This window comes from Aspergillus neoniger, assembly GCF_003184625.1.
Source record: "Aspergillus neoniger CBS 115656 unplaced genomic scaffold BO87scaffold_2, whole genome shotgun sequence".
Classification (NCBI taxonomy): domain Eukaryota; kingdom Fungi; phylum Ascomycota; class Eurotiomycetes; order Eurotiales; family Aspergillaceae; genus Aspergillus; species Aspergillus neoniger.
The window spans coordinates 33,740-45,763 of record NW_020291130.1 but is presented as its reverse complement, the minus strand read 5'-3'; the positions used below and the strand labels follow the sequence as shown (position 1 = coordinate 45,763).

The 12,024-nt window shown below is 50.4% G+C and overlaps 5 protein-coding genes and 1 non-coding gene across 6 annotated transcripts; 4 read left to right on the top strand and 2 right to left on the bottom strand.

Moving 5' to 3' along the window:
- Positions 1 to 1,783: 1,783 nt before the first annotated feature.
- On the bottom strand, positions 1,784 to 3,428 carry BO87DRAFT_74628 (uncharacterized protein). The gene has a single exon (XM_025629529.1). It carries the CDS (start codon positions 3,084 to 3,086, stop codon positions 1,827 to 1,829), a length of 1,260 nt encoding a protein of 419 aa, XP_025484441.1. The 5' UTR covers positions 3,087 to 3,428; the 3' UTR covers positions 1,784 to 1,826.
- Positions 3,429 to 4,293: 865 nt separating this feature from the next.
- Positions 4,294 to 5,096, top strand: BO87DRAFT_74676 (uncharacterized protein). Its single transcript, XM_025629530.1, has 2 exons — positions 4,294 to 4,553; positions 4,622 to 5,096. The coding sequence occupies exons 1-2, from the start codon at positions 4,526 to 4,528 to the stop codon at positions 4,990 to 4,992; spliced, it is 399 nt and encodes a 132-aa protein (XP_025484440.1). The 5' UTR covers positions 4,294 to 4,525; the 3' UTR covers positions 4,993 to 5,096.
- A 538-nt stretch (positions 5,097 to 5,634) lies between these two features.
- BO87DRAFT_t29 lies at positions 5,635 to 5,707 on the top strand. The gene has a single exon. It is a non-coding gene; the product is annotated as a tRNA-Trp (tRNA).
- A 417-nt stretch (positions 5,708 to 6,124) lies between these two features.
- BO87DRAFT_411942 (coatamer subunit protein) lies at positions 6,125 to 8,661 on the top strand. Its single transcript, XM_025626475.1, has one exon. The coding sequence runs from the start codon at positions 6,166 to 6,168 to the stop codon at positions 8,593 to 8,595; it is 2,430 nt and encodes an 809-aa protein (XP_025484439.1). The 5' UTR covers positions 6,125 to 6,165; the 3' UTR covers positions 8,596 to 8,661.
- A 675-nt stretch (positions 8,662 to 9,336) lies between these two features.
- On the top strand, positions 9,337 to 9,966 carry BO87DRAFT_298100 (nuclear transport factor 2 family protein; the record flags this gene model as incomplete). The annotated part of the gene is made up of 4 exons (XM_025619044.1): positions 9,337 to 9,417; positions 9,491 to 9,562; positions 9,636 to 9,734; positions 9,859 to 9,966. 4 exons carry the CDS (start codon positions 9,337 to 9,339, stop codon positions 9,964 to 9,966), a joined length of 360 nt encoding a protein of 119 aa, XP_025484438.1.
- Positions 9,967 to 10,384: 418 nt separating this feature from the next.
- Positions 10,385 to 11,739, bottom strand: BO87DRAFT_74578 (PQ-loop repeat-containing protein). The gene is made up of 3 exons (XM_025629528.1): positions 11,432 to 11,739; positions 11,114 to 11,371; positions 10,385 to 11,044 (listed from the first exon to the last, which is right to left on the bottom strand). Exons 1-3 carry the CDS (start codon positions 11,497 to 11,499, stop codon positions 10,474 to 10,476), a joined length of 897 nt encoding a protein of 298 aa, XP_025484437.1. The 5' UTR covers positions 11,500 to 11,739; the 3' UTR covers positions 10,385 to 10,473.
- Between the last annotated feature and the right edge of the window lie 285 nt (positions 11,740 to 12,024).

Genomic DNA, 12,024 nt, shown 5'->3' with positions numbered 1-12,024 from the left:
TGGGACATTGGAAAGGAATTCAATTTCAGCAAGTCCTTCCATTTTAACTATCAAACCATTCATTCTTATTGCGTAGTCTCTAGAAAGATAGTCCGTCTCCTCCCGTCATAGTCGATTTGTGTTCTATTTGTGGCATGTAGCTACTGCTGCGCCTCGCCACTACGGGTTACTTACTATCTATCTATCTAGTCGGCGCTGTCGTAGTGACAGATACGGGGTAGTCTACCTCCCTCTCTCTGTTCTGCCGTGTTGGCCTAGAACATTCATTGTCCACTTGCTTCTATGTAAGTAAGAAGGACAAAAAAAATAGAGGGTAAAAATTAATAAATCAAAAATTAAAAACGTGATTTTTTCGAATTAACAGACGTGAAACACTGGCCATGGTTCTTGTCATCTTTTCAGGCCCTATCCGGCGCTGAAAGTATGAGGCAAAGTACCCCGGCAAGCAACCGGCGTGGAGGCGTGACCACTCAAGTAACGCACCCACACTCCCACTTTCCCACTCTCCCCCCTCTCTCTCTCTCTCTCTCTCTCTCTCTCTCTCTCTCTCTCTCTCTTCTCCCTCCTTGCGAAGCAACTTTGGGCCTGAAACACTACACTACATCTTCCTCCCCCGTCGTCGTCAGAGGCGCCTGCAGCAGAGACACCGGTCGCTTCTTCCCTTAGTCCCAAGCGGTGTGCTCCGGAATTATCCCGTTCCTTGGCAGCATGACTTCGCTAATTCCAAGTATCTCGTTTATAGACCTTTCCATAGGTGATCTGATCCGATCGGTGGATATTTTGTTTTTTCTGCGTTGTGGGCGCTTCTTCTTTTTCTTCAACTTCGATTCCCTTCTTTCCATCCATTCATCTTCCCTGATCCCTTGATCCGCCCGCCCTATCCTCCACAATCAAATATGCCAAAATGAGCTAAACTAACCGTACACATGGAAACCCACACCTTCTTTGCCTCGATCGGGTATGATCCGCCTCGAGTTCGGACAACCTCCAGGAGGCGGACTATCTCGCTGGAGGCAAAAGCGAGGAACGAAAAAAACTAAAACGGCCAGGACCAACCAAACTAGCGGCCACTACTGGAGACAGAGGGGTCTAGTCATATCCGCCCGACTCTGAAGAAGGGTTCGTGAGGTGCTGCCGGTGGAACCCGCGAGGACCTAGTTGAAGTAGTGCATGGCTCGGAAAACTCTATCTGGCCGAATTCGGAAAGGCGCGCGCAATCCCTGGCTTGGGTAAGGATGCACGCATCTCCAAGATCTACGCGGTTTGGTTATCATGCGGTCGGGCGATTATATCATAGGAATGGACGGACGCTCTTTTCGCCGTTTTCGGCCTGTCACAAAGGCTTCAGGTCAAGTGACAGAAACACACGATGGTTGAACACAATTCTTGAATTATTATTATGCTAAGGGCAATAGTCTAAGCAAGTGATGGTAGCCTGGCTCGCTACCATGCACGATCTCCTGCCGGTCATATAGACCATGGGATGATCCGGATGGTGGGCGACCCATGGCATCTGGTACCTGTCTGTCAGGAACCATCTAATCAAGGGCCAATGAATGAGAGGGGTAGAAAAAAAAGAAAGAACAAAACAAAAATTGACAAAAAGAAAAGCAAACACCGAAAGGGTGGGCAGCTTACATCACATAGATCGGAACCTCAAACATGCAATAGACACGACGAAAATATGGGAATGTTCACAGAAATGTACACACAACAAACAAAAGGAATCTATGTACTAGACAGCATCTCCAAACTCAAACATATACAGAGATCGTACTTTTGTACACAAATGAGTGGATACTTGCCGGGACGTCGCCCTTGACAAGCTAAATTTTGGCTTCAGTGGCGCTCTGCTTGAATTGCTCTAGCTTTATTCGAATATCTGGCCCCGAGCACTCAAATTTATCCCAGGCACGCCGGTTCCATTCAGAAACCCAGGGGTAGTCCACAACAACTTTCTGCAAGTTAGGACATGAGTCGAGGATGTGCTGGACTACATTGACCCAGCTTCCGTGCGCCAGGCCAATGGATTGAAGGTCCAGTATCCTCAGGGTACTATTGAAGCGTGTCAGCCACATGATCAAATCTTCCGGCTCAACTGTGAGATAAGAGAGCCTCAGCTTCTCGAGTCGGTTAGTTCGTATGTTTGCGGAGCTGGCTAACTTGAATATTGTTGAACGACGTGCAGGGGTGTCAGCTAGACTGTGGAGGGAAAGGCTTCGAAGTTCTGGGGCGTGTTGAAGGATGTGGGAGAGAGCAGTACCTCTCGAAAAATCCAATGAGGGCGACTCGGTAATCTTGAGCGACTTCAGGCGCCTCCACACCCTTGCAAGATTTGGGTGCATCATTGACTTCTCGTTCGCCCGCGACTTAACAACCCTGCTGTCTAGTATGAGTTTCTCGACTGGGACGGTGTTTTCAGCAAGGACTGCATAAAGAGCGTCCTCAATGTACATGATCTTGTTCTCCAAAGTCGACCCTGCCCTGGCGAGTGTGAAATGAAACTCTTTGCAGTTGACTAACCGATTCAAGTCCTGCCTCAATGCTTTCATCTCTGGAAGCTCATGAAGGGCCTTGCGGTCGTAAGATAGGCGCCCCCAACTTACCTTCCGTGCAGCACTGTACCCGATATAGGGCACGGTTACATGCAACGACCTGGGAAGGTGATTGATTGTGGGGTCAATCGCCAAAGTGTGAATGTTTTCGATCTCTATGGGCGTGAGCCCGGTGTGTTTCCTGGCATGTAAGGAAGCAAGAATGGACGGGTATGCCAGTTTGCTCACCCTTTGGGAGACGAGATAGAGGCTATAGAGCCCATCCCGGTCAAGGTAGCTGGCGATCATGTCGAATAGCTCTGCAGGCAGAGTATCGAGACTCTGAGATGCCTTTCGGGGTTCTTCGAGCACTGCCTGCTCCGCTGTTTCCTGCTCGGGAGATGACGGCTCGGTCGATGGCTGCTCTGGTAGCGACTGGGATAGAAGTGACCTCACACTGAAGTCTGTGGAAGACCAAGATCGGGCCGAAGTCGCGCTATCTTGTACACACAACGCCCACTTCCCCCAACTTGAAGAAACGCAGTTGCCCATAGCGAATGATTGGTGCCGAGTTATAGCACGGATAGGGTTCTATGCCGGAGCTATGATGCCAGCTCGTTATAAACTATGATTTCAACATATTCTGCCATGGACAGCATGAGATGCCTATATACTAATCCAATCAGACGACAAGCCATGGTGACACAAGGATCCCATGGCTTCCCAGACTGGCTTATTACAGCTATAGGTTTTGGATGATGACGAACAAGGCAGTGGGTAGGCCATGAAAAAAGCCGCCATATCGTGCCTATGTCTCATACAATGGCGGGCATTTCCTCGGTCGAGGTATTACTATTCAATGAAATGCCTTTTTTTGTTGGCATGGCTTCAGACGATCGACAATTTGAAGCTTTCCATTGTTCAAGCTGTGTTTTGTTCTGATCAAGAAAAGATGATTAAGCGGCATCCTTCTTTCATTCTGGTGTTGGTGGCCGGCCCGATTGGCTGAACCGTTTATATAACACAACAGTAGAGGAAGTTTCCCGTCGATGGATCCACGCACCGATCTCAAAGAAACAGTGGTTCTGAAGGTGGAGTTCTGGCTAGTAACAATCAACCAGTCAGACTGCAATCTGCTGAGAACCAACGATGACCAGGCCACAACAATTAAGAGAAAGACCCGGAGCCACCATAACCCCTCACAGTTCACAACTGGCTCAGACTAGTTGTTCCAAATGGCCCACCATCATGAACCTCCTACATTGGGTATGCCATGTGGTTGGGTTTATCCGCTGTCAGGTACCCTGGACGCTCTGTGGAGAGACTACACCCTCACAGCAGTTACAACCGACGGAGTCCGCAGGTTCTGTCTGAAGCCCGGCCAGACCTTCCAACCAGTCCACATTCCAGGCCAGATCGTGAATTATTCCCCACCGGTCAGGACGCAACGCTTTGGGTTGGAAAACAGGCCTGGGTTGGCACAAGGCTGCTACTACTTGTCTGACATCAGTCCCTGGGTCGTGTAACCAGGAATCGCCCGGGGCCTAGTGGAACTGTCGATACTCGTAATCGGCCCAGTGGTGCTTCTGGGATGATCCGATAACACACGCGGGTTTTTATCGGAGCCTGCAGGTTCTCGAACTGAGGCACTCGGTTTCGCTGTGCTGTTACACGTCTATTGGTGGATGGGCAGCATTGACTGTCTGAGAATGGAGTCGTCGGGATTCTCCCTTCAACTCTCTTTGCATTCTGGAATCATTTGGGACGTCTTTTGTGATCGGTTCGAGTTCTTTCCCGACCTTGTTGCAGAGGTGTCTGGCAATTGGGTGAACTAATCACTTACTCTAAGCGTACTAATTGGCGCGCATGTTTTCTAGGTCACACGTCAGGCATCTTCTACTCCTTCACTGACGCACCGATATCGCCATTGTCCGATCTCACGCACGGTTCTTTCCTTTGGTCTTGCGGCAGGATCGTCATCTAAGCTTTGCATGCCCTCGCACTTGTTTGGCGATCTGAGTACGAAAGCTTTCTTGCCGCTTAACGACAGTGGGTGTGTATGTGTGCTGATAATTTGTGCCGGCTAGTCTGGTATTCCCGTATGGATACTTCTTGCATATCTCCGCAAGGGTACAATAGAATTTCTTTGCTGATCAGGCAAAAGTTCGCTGTCACTGTCGCTTGGAGAAATGGTTCTCGGATCCTGGGGTCTGTTCTATCGACGTATCAAACCACCACTGGATTGGCTAGACAGGCAAGTCTAGCGGTGTCTTTGTGTGACATTCTATGTTACGCTCTCATAATGTGTGGCACAGTCTCGGTGCCACTATGTCATGCCTTCTGTGCACGGGGCGGGCATGAGCCGCTCGGCACAAAGCAGCATGGTCTGTATGAATGGCAGTTGGCTTGGTATCCAAGCCTCTCATATATACTCCATGATCAAAGCTACTGGATCTGAGGTCTACAGCTTGAAAGCCTTGGCATGCCACCAGCCATGGAGAATTCACGGTACTACCCATTAAGAGCGCTTCCGTAGCTAGCGTGTTTGGTATTGGGGTACCGTGTCACTAGTACTGGTACAGTTTACTGGAAATCACCGGTAGCCGAAGGTTGGTGGCATGACTTGTGCATGATCCTACGGAACTGAATATATATCCACACATCCAATGACTCCTCCAACGGAGGAGTTTACTGCGTTACAACCACCACCACCAAAAAAAAAAAAAAAAAAAAAAAGGCCAATTACAGCATGTGTATTTACATCATTAGCACACAAATCTCACATAGTACAAAAGCCTGAGCTCAACCGCTGCCATACTGCCACCAGACCTAGACAGTGAAAGAGCAAGAGAGCGTGAACGAGAACTGAGGCGAAGAATGCAGGGCAACCAAAGCTAGCATGGCTTTATTAGTCACCAAATATAATTAAGTGCGCTATGGTAGTTCCATATTATAATGAACTAACAGTAATCACTTGTTATCAACCATTCATGCTTTCCTCAACACAAACTCCAAGAAGAATCGACGAGCGAGCATACTCTATACGGATCCTAGGTTAGCTCGATATGAATTAACCTACGGAAAGCTTTCTTCAACAAATGGGCCTATGGCGCAATTGGTAGCGCGTACGACTCCAGATCGTAAGGTTGTCCGATCGAGCCGGGCTGGGCTCATTCCCATATTGTTTTTTGCTGTTTCTTCTTTTTGTACCTAGTTACCTGCAAGTTATCGTAGTTGCCTTGTTCACTGAGATAATGCTAAATGATGCCACAATGGTCGATTCGTGGCTATTGCAGAATTGCATCATTCATTATCCATGAAGTCCGTAGAATCACACAGGCGTCATTTTGCTGAGCTTGGCTGTCCGTCTCTGTCTAAAAGAAACAATTTGTAGGATGAACATAGCAAGTACTACGAGCAAGTCCCTCGCAATTAGACATGCAGATAGCATCCCAATGTAGAAAGATGCAGTCGCAGTAGCTATGCTGATGCATGCATGCCTCAGGCCGCAACCGGTCTATCTCCGCTCCGCGCCCAAGGCCGACCGACCGACCAGCTTCTCCAATTCCCCCTCTGTCAAACATACCTACTCCCCCAACAAGAGGCTTCTCGCCGCTGAAGCTTGGCCGCCATGTCGGATGAGTCGAAATCAAAAGGCTTCCCGGACATCTCGGCCAAACTGTCCGCGATCCCCAAGAAGTCGCTCTTCGAACGCCAGAAAGCCGAAGCGGAAGCCAAACGAGCCCGCGAGCAAGCCGAGACCGCCGCCGTATACGAGGACTTCGTCAAGTCATTCGAAGATGACTCGCCAGCACACGACCGACATTCCTCCGATGGACGATTGAGCCGATTCCCCCCCAAGAATCCAGGCTTTGGAGGCCCCGGAAAACGCCATTTCACGAGCTCGGGGCCGCGCTTGAGCGGTCCTGGTACTCTGGGACCACCACCTCCGAGAAAGCGCCCACACGAAGGGTTTCAGCCAATACACCGTAATCGGGATACAGCGTCGGGGGTATTGGGGTTTGATAATACTGCACCGGCTGCCGCGTCGGCTTTCCGTGCTTCGGATGATGAGGATGAAGCAGCTGCTGATGCGAAAGAGGCTGAACGGGCTGCTGCGAAACCTACGTTATATCTTGCGTCTCTACCGCCGGGAACTTCGCCTTCGGTGCTTAAGTCTTTGATACCCTCTGTGTTGACTGTCGATAATGTTAAGATCCTGCGACCCCCAGGTCAGCCTATAAACGACCGGAAGTCGGTGGCCGCCATTGTGACTCTCGCAAATGAGTCTGCGGCCTCGGATATCGATAGCACTGTTAGCGCTCTACAGAATAGATACCTAGGATGGGGATACTATTTGACAATCTCGAGACACCTTTCCTCTGCCGCTATTGGCTCGACGATGCCGGTCACTGTCGGCCTGTCTTCCGCAAGCTCTCTTCCTTTTGGCGCCAAGTCGATAACGCCCGATATCCCTGGACGACTCAATCGTGCTCCACCCCCGGGGTTGCATCGCGGAGGATTCGCGCCACCGTCGTCGTACGGATTGGCTTATGGGAGGCCTGGTCCTTCCACCCAGGTTGAGGTGAAGGCACCGTCAGACTTGAAACAGCTGAGGTTGATACACAAGACACTGGAGAACTTATTGAGCTATGGACCGGAGTTTGAGGCGCTGCTCATGAGCAGACCCGAGGTTCAGAGAGACGAGAAATGGGCATGGATTTGGAATGCTAGAAGTGCTGGTGGTGTGTACTATAGGTGGAAACTGTGGGAGATTCTCACCAATACCCGCCCTCCTGCACATCGACGGGGTAGGCCGCAACCACCATGCACTATATTCGAGGGTGGTGCGAATTGGGCCCCGCCGGAGGCACATATCAAGTTCGAGTATACAACACGCATGGACGAGTTTGTAACGGACGATGACTACGACTCCTCTGACGAAGAGATGTCGGATTATGAGGACGAAAGGCGGAACCTTGGCGGTGCACCGCCAGCAGAGGGTCCTGGCGCCGCAAATGAGGGACTGGGCTATATGAATCCTTTACAGAAGGCCAAGCTAACCCATCTGCTTGCTCGACTTCCGACTACACATGCCAAATTACGAAAGGGAGATGTTGCTCGAGTTACTGCTTTCGCCATTGAGCACGCGGGCGCAGGGGCCGACGAAGTCGTGGAAATGATTGTATCGAACATCATGAACCCGTTTGCCTACACTGGGGCAAATCCCGATCGTGAGGCAGAAACAGGAATTGCCCGTCGCGAACAAGCAGACTTAGCCAAGGATAATCCCGCCGAGGAAGGGCGGCCACCGACGAAGGAGAATCTGGATACATCAGCTGCAAAGTTAGTTGGTCTCTACTTAGTATCCGACATCCTCTCATCTTCCGCCACGAGCGGCGTGCGACATGCTTGGCGGTATCGGCAGCTTTTCGAGTCTGCGTTGAAGACACACCAGGTGTTTGAGCATCTAGGGAGACTTGAGAAGGACTTCAGATGGGGCCGACTGAGGGCCGAAAAGTGGAAGCGTAGTGTTGGCACTCTTCTTCACCTGTGGGAAGGCTGGTGTGTGTTTCCACAGTCAAGCCAAGAACACTTCTTCCAGATCTTTGAGAAGCCGCCGCTCACGGAAGAGGAGCTACGAGAAGAGAGGGAGAAGGCCGAGGCCGAACGCGCTGCGAGTGCATTCTCCAAGAACAAGAGCCGCTGGAAGACAGTCGATGAAGATGCTACCTCCGGGAAGTTTGATCCTGGGCGAGCGTCTGAAACACATACTCACCGGATGGATGTTGATAAGCCGACGGCTGCACCAGCAGCGGTTGAGAGTTTTGATGGGGAATCTATGAGTGATTTTGATGGAGAACCTATGGAGGACAGCGATTTGGAAGGGCCGGATGGAGAGCCAATGGAAGAAGACTCTGTTGCAGAGGAAGATCCCAGGGAGTCGGAAGAGCAACCACAAAAACCAGCCGAGCCACCAGCCCAACCGGAGTACCAGCCGCCAGCCCGAAAGCCGCGGCCTAAAGCCGAAGATATGTTTGCCGATTCAGACGATGAGTGATATAGGGCTGCTCGGGTATGAATGGTGAAGACGGAATGATATGTCTATATTACTAGGTTATAATGTTGGGTTACGATACCTTTTCTCGTATTATCACATCACAATGGGCACTGCCTACCATGCAGTAGGAGTTTGGTTGCAGATGTAGAAACTATCAGTCAACAAGATGTATGAAAGTGAAGCTGTAAAAAGTGAGCGGAGTGTCATGCTTGCTGCCTTAAGGGCGCTAAGGCACCGACCCTGGCGGCGCCCCACAATTCCCCTCGCGACGGAAATACTTTTGATGTTGATGTCAACCTCGACTCTTTCCTTCCTGTCTATCCCACTGCCACTGCCTCATCTCCTTGCATCTTCTTCTTTTTAGATCTCACAAATACCACATCCATCAAAATGGCCGGTAAGTCCACTCTCGCGCCGTCGCTCTCCTCGATGCGACGCCCCGTCCATCTCATCTGATGTTTTGCTGCCCCTCTCTGAGGCTCTTGGGCTCCCCTCCACGGCGAAACCCACCACCACCTTCACATACAATCCTGACAGTGAAAGCTAACGCATTGCCTTCAACATTTAGACTTCCAGAACATCGCACGTACGTGTTATTACCTCCGATCTGGCCCCCATACCCCATCAATCAGGGGATGACTGCATGCATCGTCGCATCAGACAGTCCCCCTCCTATTCCCATATGCGTCGCAGACACCCGAGTCTACCCAAATAGACTGCCTCCATAACATGGCCTAACATATGTCGCTACGAACAGAGCAATTTGTGCAATTCTACTACCAGACCTTTGACTCGGACCGTCAGCAGCTGGCCGGTCTCTACGTACGCTGAATACCCCGCAATCCCTCTATAGTATGCTCTTATTCGGCTAACGTATTCATCTCCTGATTGATAGCGCGATAACTCCATGCTCACCTTCGAGACCTCTTCTCAGATGAGCGTCGCCCCCATCATGGAGAAGCTGACCGTTAGTTTTCTCACTAGCCTTTGCTGAGACCCATTACCAGCTTGACTGACACATGCGATGCGATGAATTACAGAGCCTTCCTTTCCAGAAGGTCCAGCACCAGATCTCCACTCTCGATGCTCAGCCCTCTGTTAACGGCAGCATCATCGTCATGGTTACCGGTGCCCTCATCGTATGTACCCTGCCTTCGTTAGCGGAAGAATGCCTTCCCTCTTCTCCCGCACCCGCACCCCCCTAAATCAACCGAGGTTGGCTTGCTGTTAATTTAACTGACTTAATTCCGCCTTTCTTAATAGGTCGATGATGAGCCCCGCCCCATGAACTACACCCAGACTTTCACTCTCAACCCCGAGGGTGGCAGCTACTACGTCTTCAACGACATCTTCCGTCTCATCATGGGTTAAACTTGAATCATGAGGAATCAGCGGGGTTTTTGGTGTGACGTGTGTGATGGGTGACTTAGGGGGCTCCCATTCAGTAGACAGCTTTCCATGAGATGAAGTTAATGAATTAGTTCCAAGAGGATCGACACATGCTTTTGGTTGCTGTGTTTCAATTTATTCCCCTGTCCTTTCGTTGTGAGAGTTTATATCATTCTCTTCCTTGTTTACTAATATATGTACTATACTATCCACCCCTTTTCCATCTATCATGTTTGTGCCTGGAACCGAGAACAGTCAATCATACACAGCTGCGCCAGCAGCGATTGATACATTGCAGCCAAGAAGTATAGTCTATCCAAGCAAGGTATGTAGGTAGGATATACATGGCATGTGAACAGAACAGGACGATCTCAGAAGAAGAAGAAGAAGAAGTACAGTTTTGCGCTTTTGCATCTTCGAACCAACCGACCAACCAACCAACCAACCACATATCAGACTCTCCAAAAGCCAAACAAATGAAGATGTTCATCACTGATCCCTCAACAAAGGCGTCTCCTCGGACGGCAAGTCCTGATCATCTTCATGCGCCACCTCCTCTTCCCCATCCTCTCCCCTCGCAACCACAGTATCCTTATCATGTCCTTCATGACCGTGTCCCCGATTCGGTCCTAGGAACTCAAAGAACACACCCAAGCACAGCAGCGTCCCCTGCAGACAAGCAGTCACGATCAACACACCCCAGGTACTCCACCCCTTTGGACCTAATCGCGCTGCTAGACTGCCTGCCCAGACGAGACTGCCGGGCGTTTGAATGCACATCATGGGGATACTAAGCGATCCGACGCAGCGGAGTCGCAGGGTGGTGTAGATCTGGGGGAAGTATTGGATTGAGGCGAGGAGGGCGGAAAGGATGCCGCAGAAGTTGGACCATGCTTGGAGGGAAGAAGGGCGGGTGTAGCCGACGGCGAGGGTGGTGATGAGCATGACGGCGGCGTGGATGATGCAGATGACGGCGACGGTTAAGGCGGTGCGATAGGTTGGGCTGGATTTGGGGAGGTGGGTGGTATTTCGGGGGAAGAAGAGAACGAAGAGGAATAGACTGAATTTTGATATCAGTATTAGGAACTTTTGGGTGAGAATAATGAGAGGGGGATGGGGCTGGACTTACATGATGAAGAAGCAAAGGCATTGGGTTCCGACTTGGAGGATACCGAGAATTCCTGCGAAACAGCCCATTCCGTTGACTTCCTTGCAGCAGGCCATGTCGTGGAGGCTTTGTTGTTGCGAGATTACGTTGGCTAGTGCCGAGGAACCAGATGTGGTTCCTAGGAGGACGAAGTACGGTGAGATACCGAAGGAGGTCTTCATTGTTAGGATGCGGACATGTTGGGGAGTGTAGGAGAGGAGGATTCCGAAGACGATGAGGCTGGATGCAGTTAGCTTGAGCTAGAGTTAACTTGGGTAATGGTTGGAAGACAATACATACATGGAGAGGATGAAGTTTTTAATATCAGGCGAGGCCAGATGCTCGCATCGCGGATTGGAGAGATCCATGTTGAGAAGCAGCTATGACTGCACACACAGAACCACGTATATACCCGATATATGGCTGTCACCAGCCAGATATAACTGTTCCAGACAGATGGTATGAATCAAATCAATTAATTCAGCAAGCGGGACGTCGAGCACAGCTGGACTTCTACATATACCCCGAGCATAGGGGGCGGTTTGGAGGGAAAGGCGGAGGCGGCCCGAGACAGCAGCGGATTATTGGATCCTAAAACAACATTCTCATACCAGCACACACCCGCGTTGATTGGACCTGTGTGGCAGAGGAAGTGGATGAGGATGACTTGTCAGGTAGATATTAGTTGAGTAGGGTAGATAGTGCCAAAGTAGGAGGAGTGAGGAATGAGTTAGCAGATTAGTTCCCTTGACTAGCCATCACTAAGCACTTGTTCTCCTTATCGCCCGTCTCCGCATTGCCCAAATAGGCAAGGCTGGGCCGATCGCCCTAAAGAGTTAGCGGCAGATCATGTGCCTTGCATTAAGAAACATCAATAGTATACTTGATGTATA

What these genes read in the sequence shown, in the direction of transcription:
- BO87DRAFT_74578 (XM_025629528.1), bottom strand. Translation starts at nt 11,499, where the DNA reads ATGGATCTCTCCAATCCGCGATGCGAGCATCTGGCCTCGCCTGATATT. An exon ending in AAAAACTTCATCCTCTCCAT is followed by an intron (nt 11,372 to 11,431) that starts GTATGTATTGTC and finishes AACTGCATCCAG; the next exon opens with CCTCATCGTCTTCGGAATCC. An exon ending in TGCCTTTGCTTCTTCATCAT is followed by an intron (nt 11,045 to 11,113) that starts GTAAGTCCAGCC and finishes ATCAAAATTCAG; the next exon opens with TCTATTCCTCTTCGTTCTCT.
- BO87DRAFT_411942 (XM_025626475.1), top strand. Translation starts at nt 6,166, where the DNA reads ATGTCGGATGAGTCGAAATCAAAAGGCTTCCCGGACATCTCGGCCAAA.
- BO87DRAFT_74676 (XM_025629530.1), top strand. Translation starts at nt 4,526, where the DNA reads ATGCCCTCGCACTTGTTTGGCGATCTGA. An exon ending in GCACTTGTTTGGCGATCTGA is followed by an intron (nt 4,554 to 4,621) that starts GTACGAAAGCTT and finishes TGTGCCGGCTAG; the next exon opens with TCTGGTATTCCCGTATGGAT.
- BO87DRAFT_74628 (XM_025629529.1), bottom strand. Translation starts at nt 3,086, where the DNA reads ATGGGCAACTGCGTTTCTTCAAGTTGGGGGAAGTGGGCGTTGTGTGTA.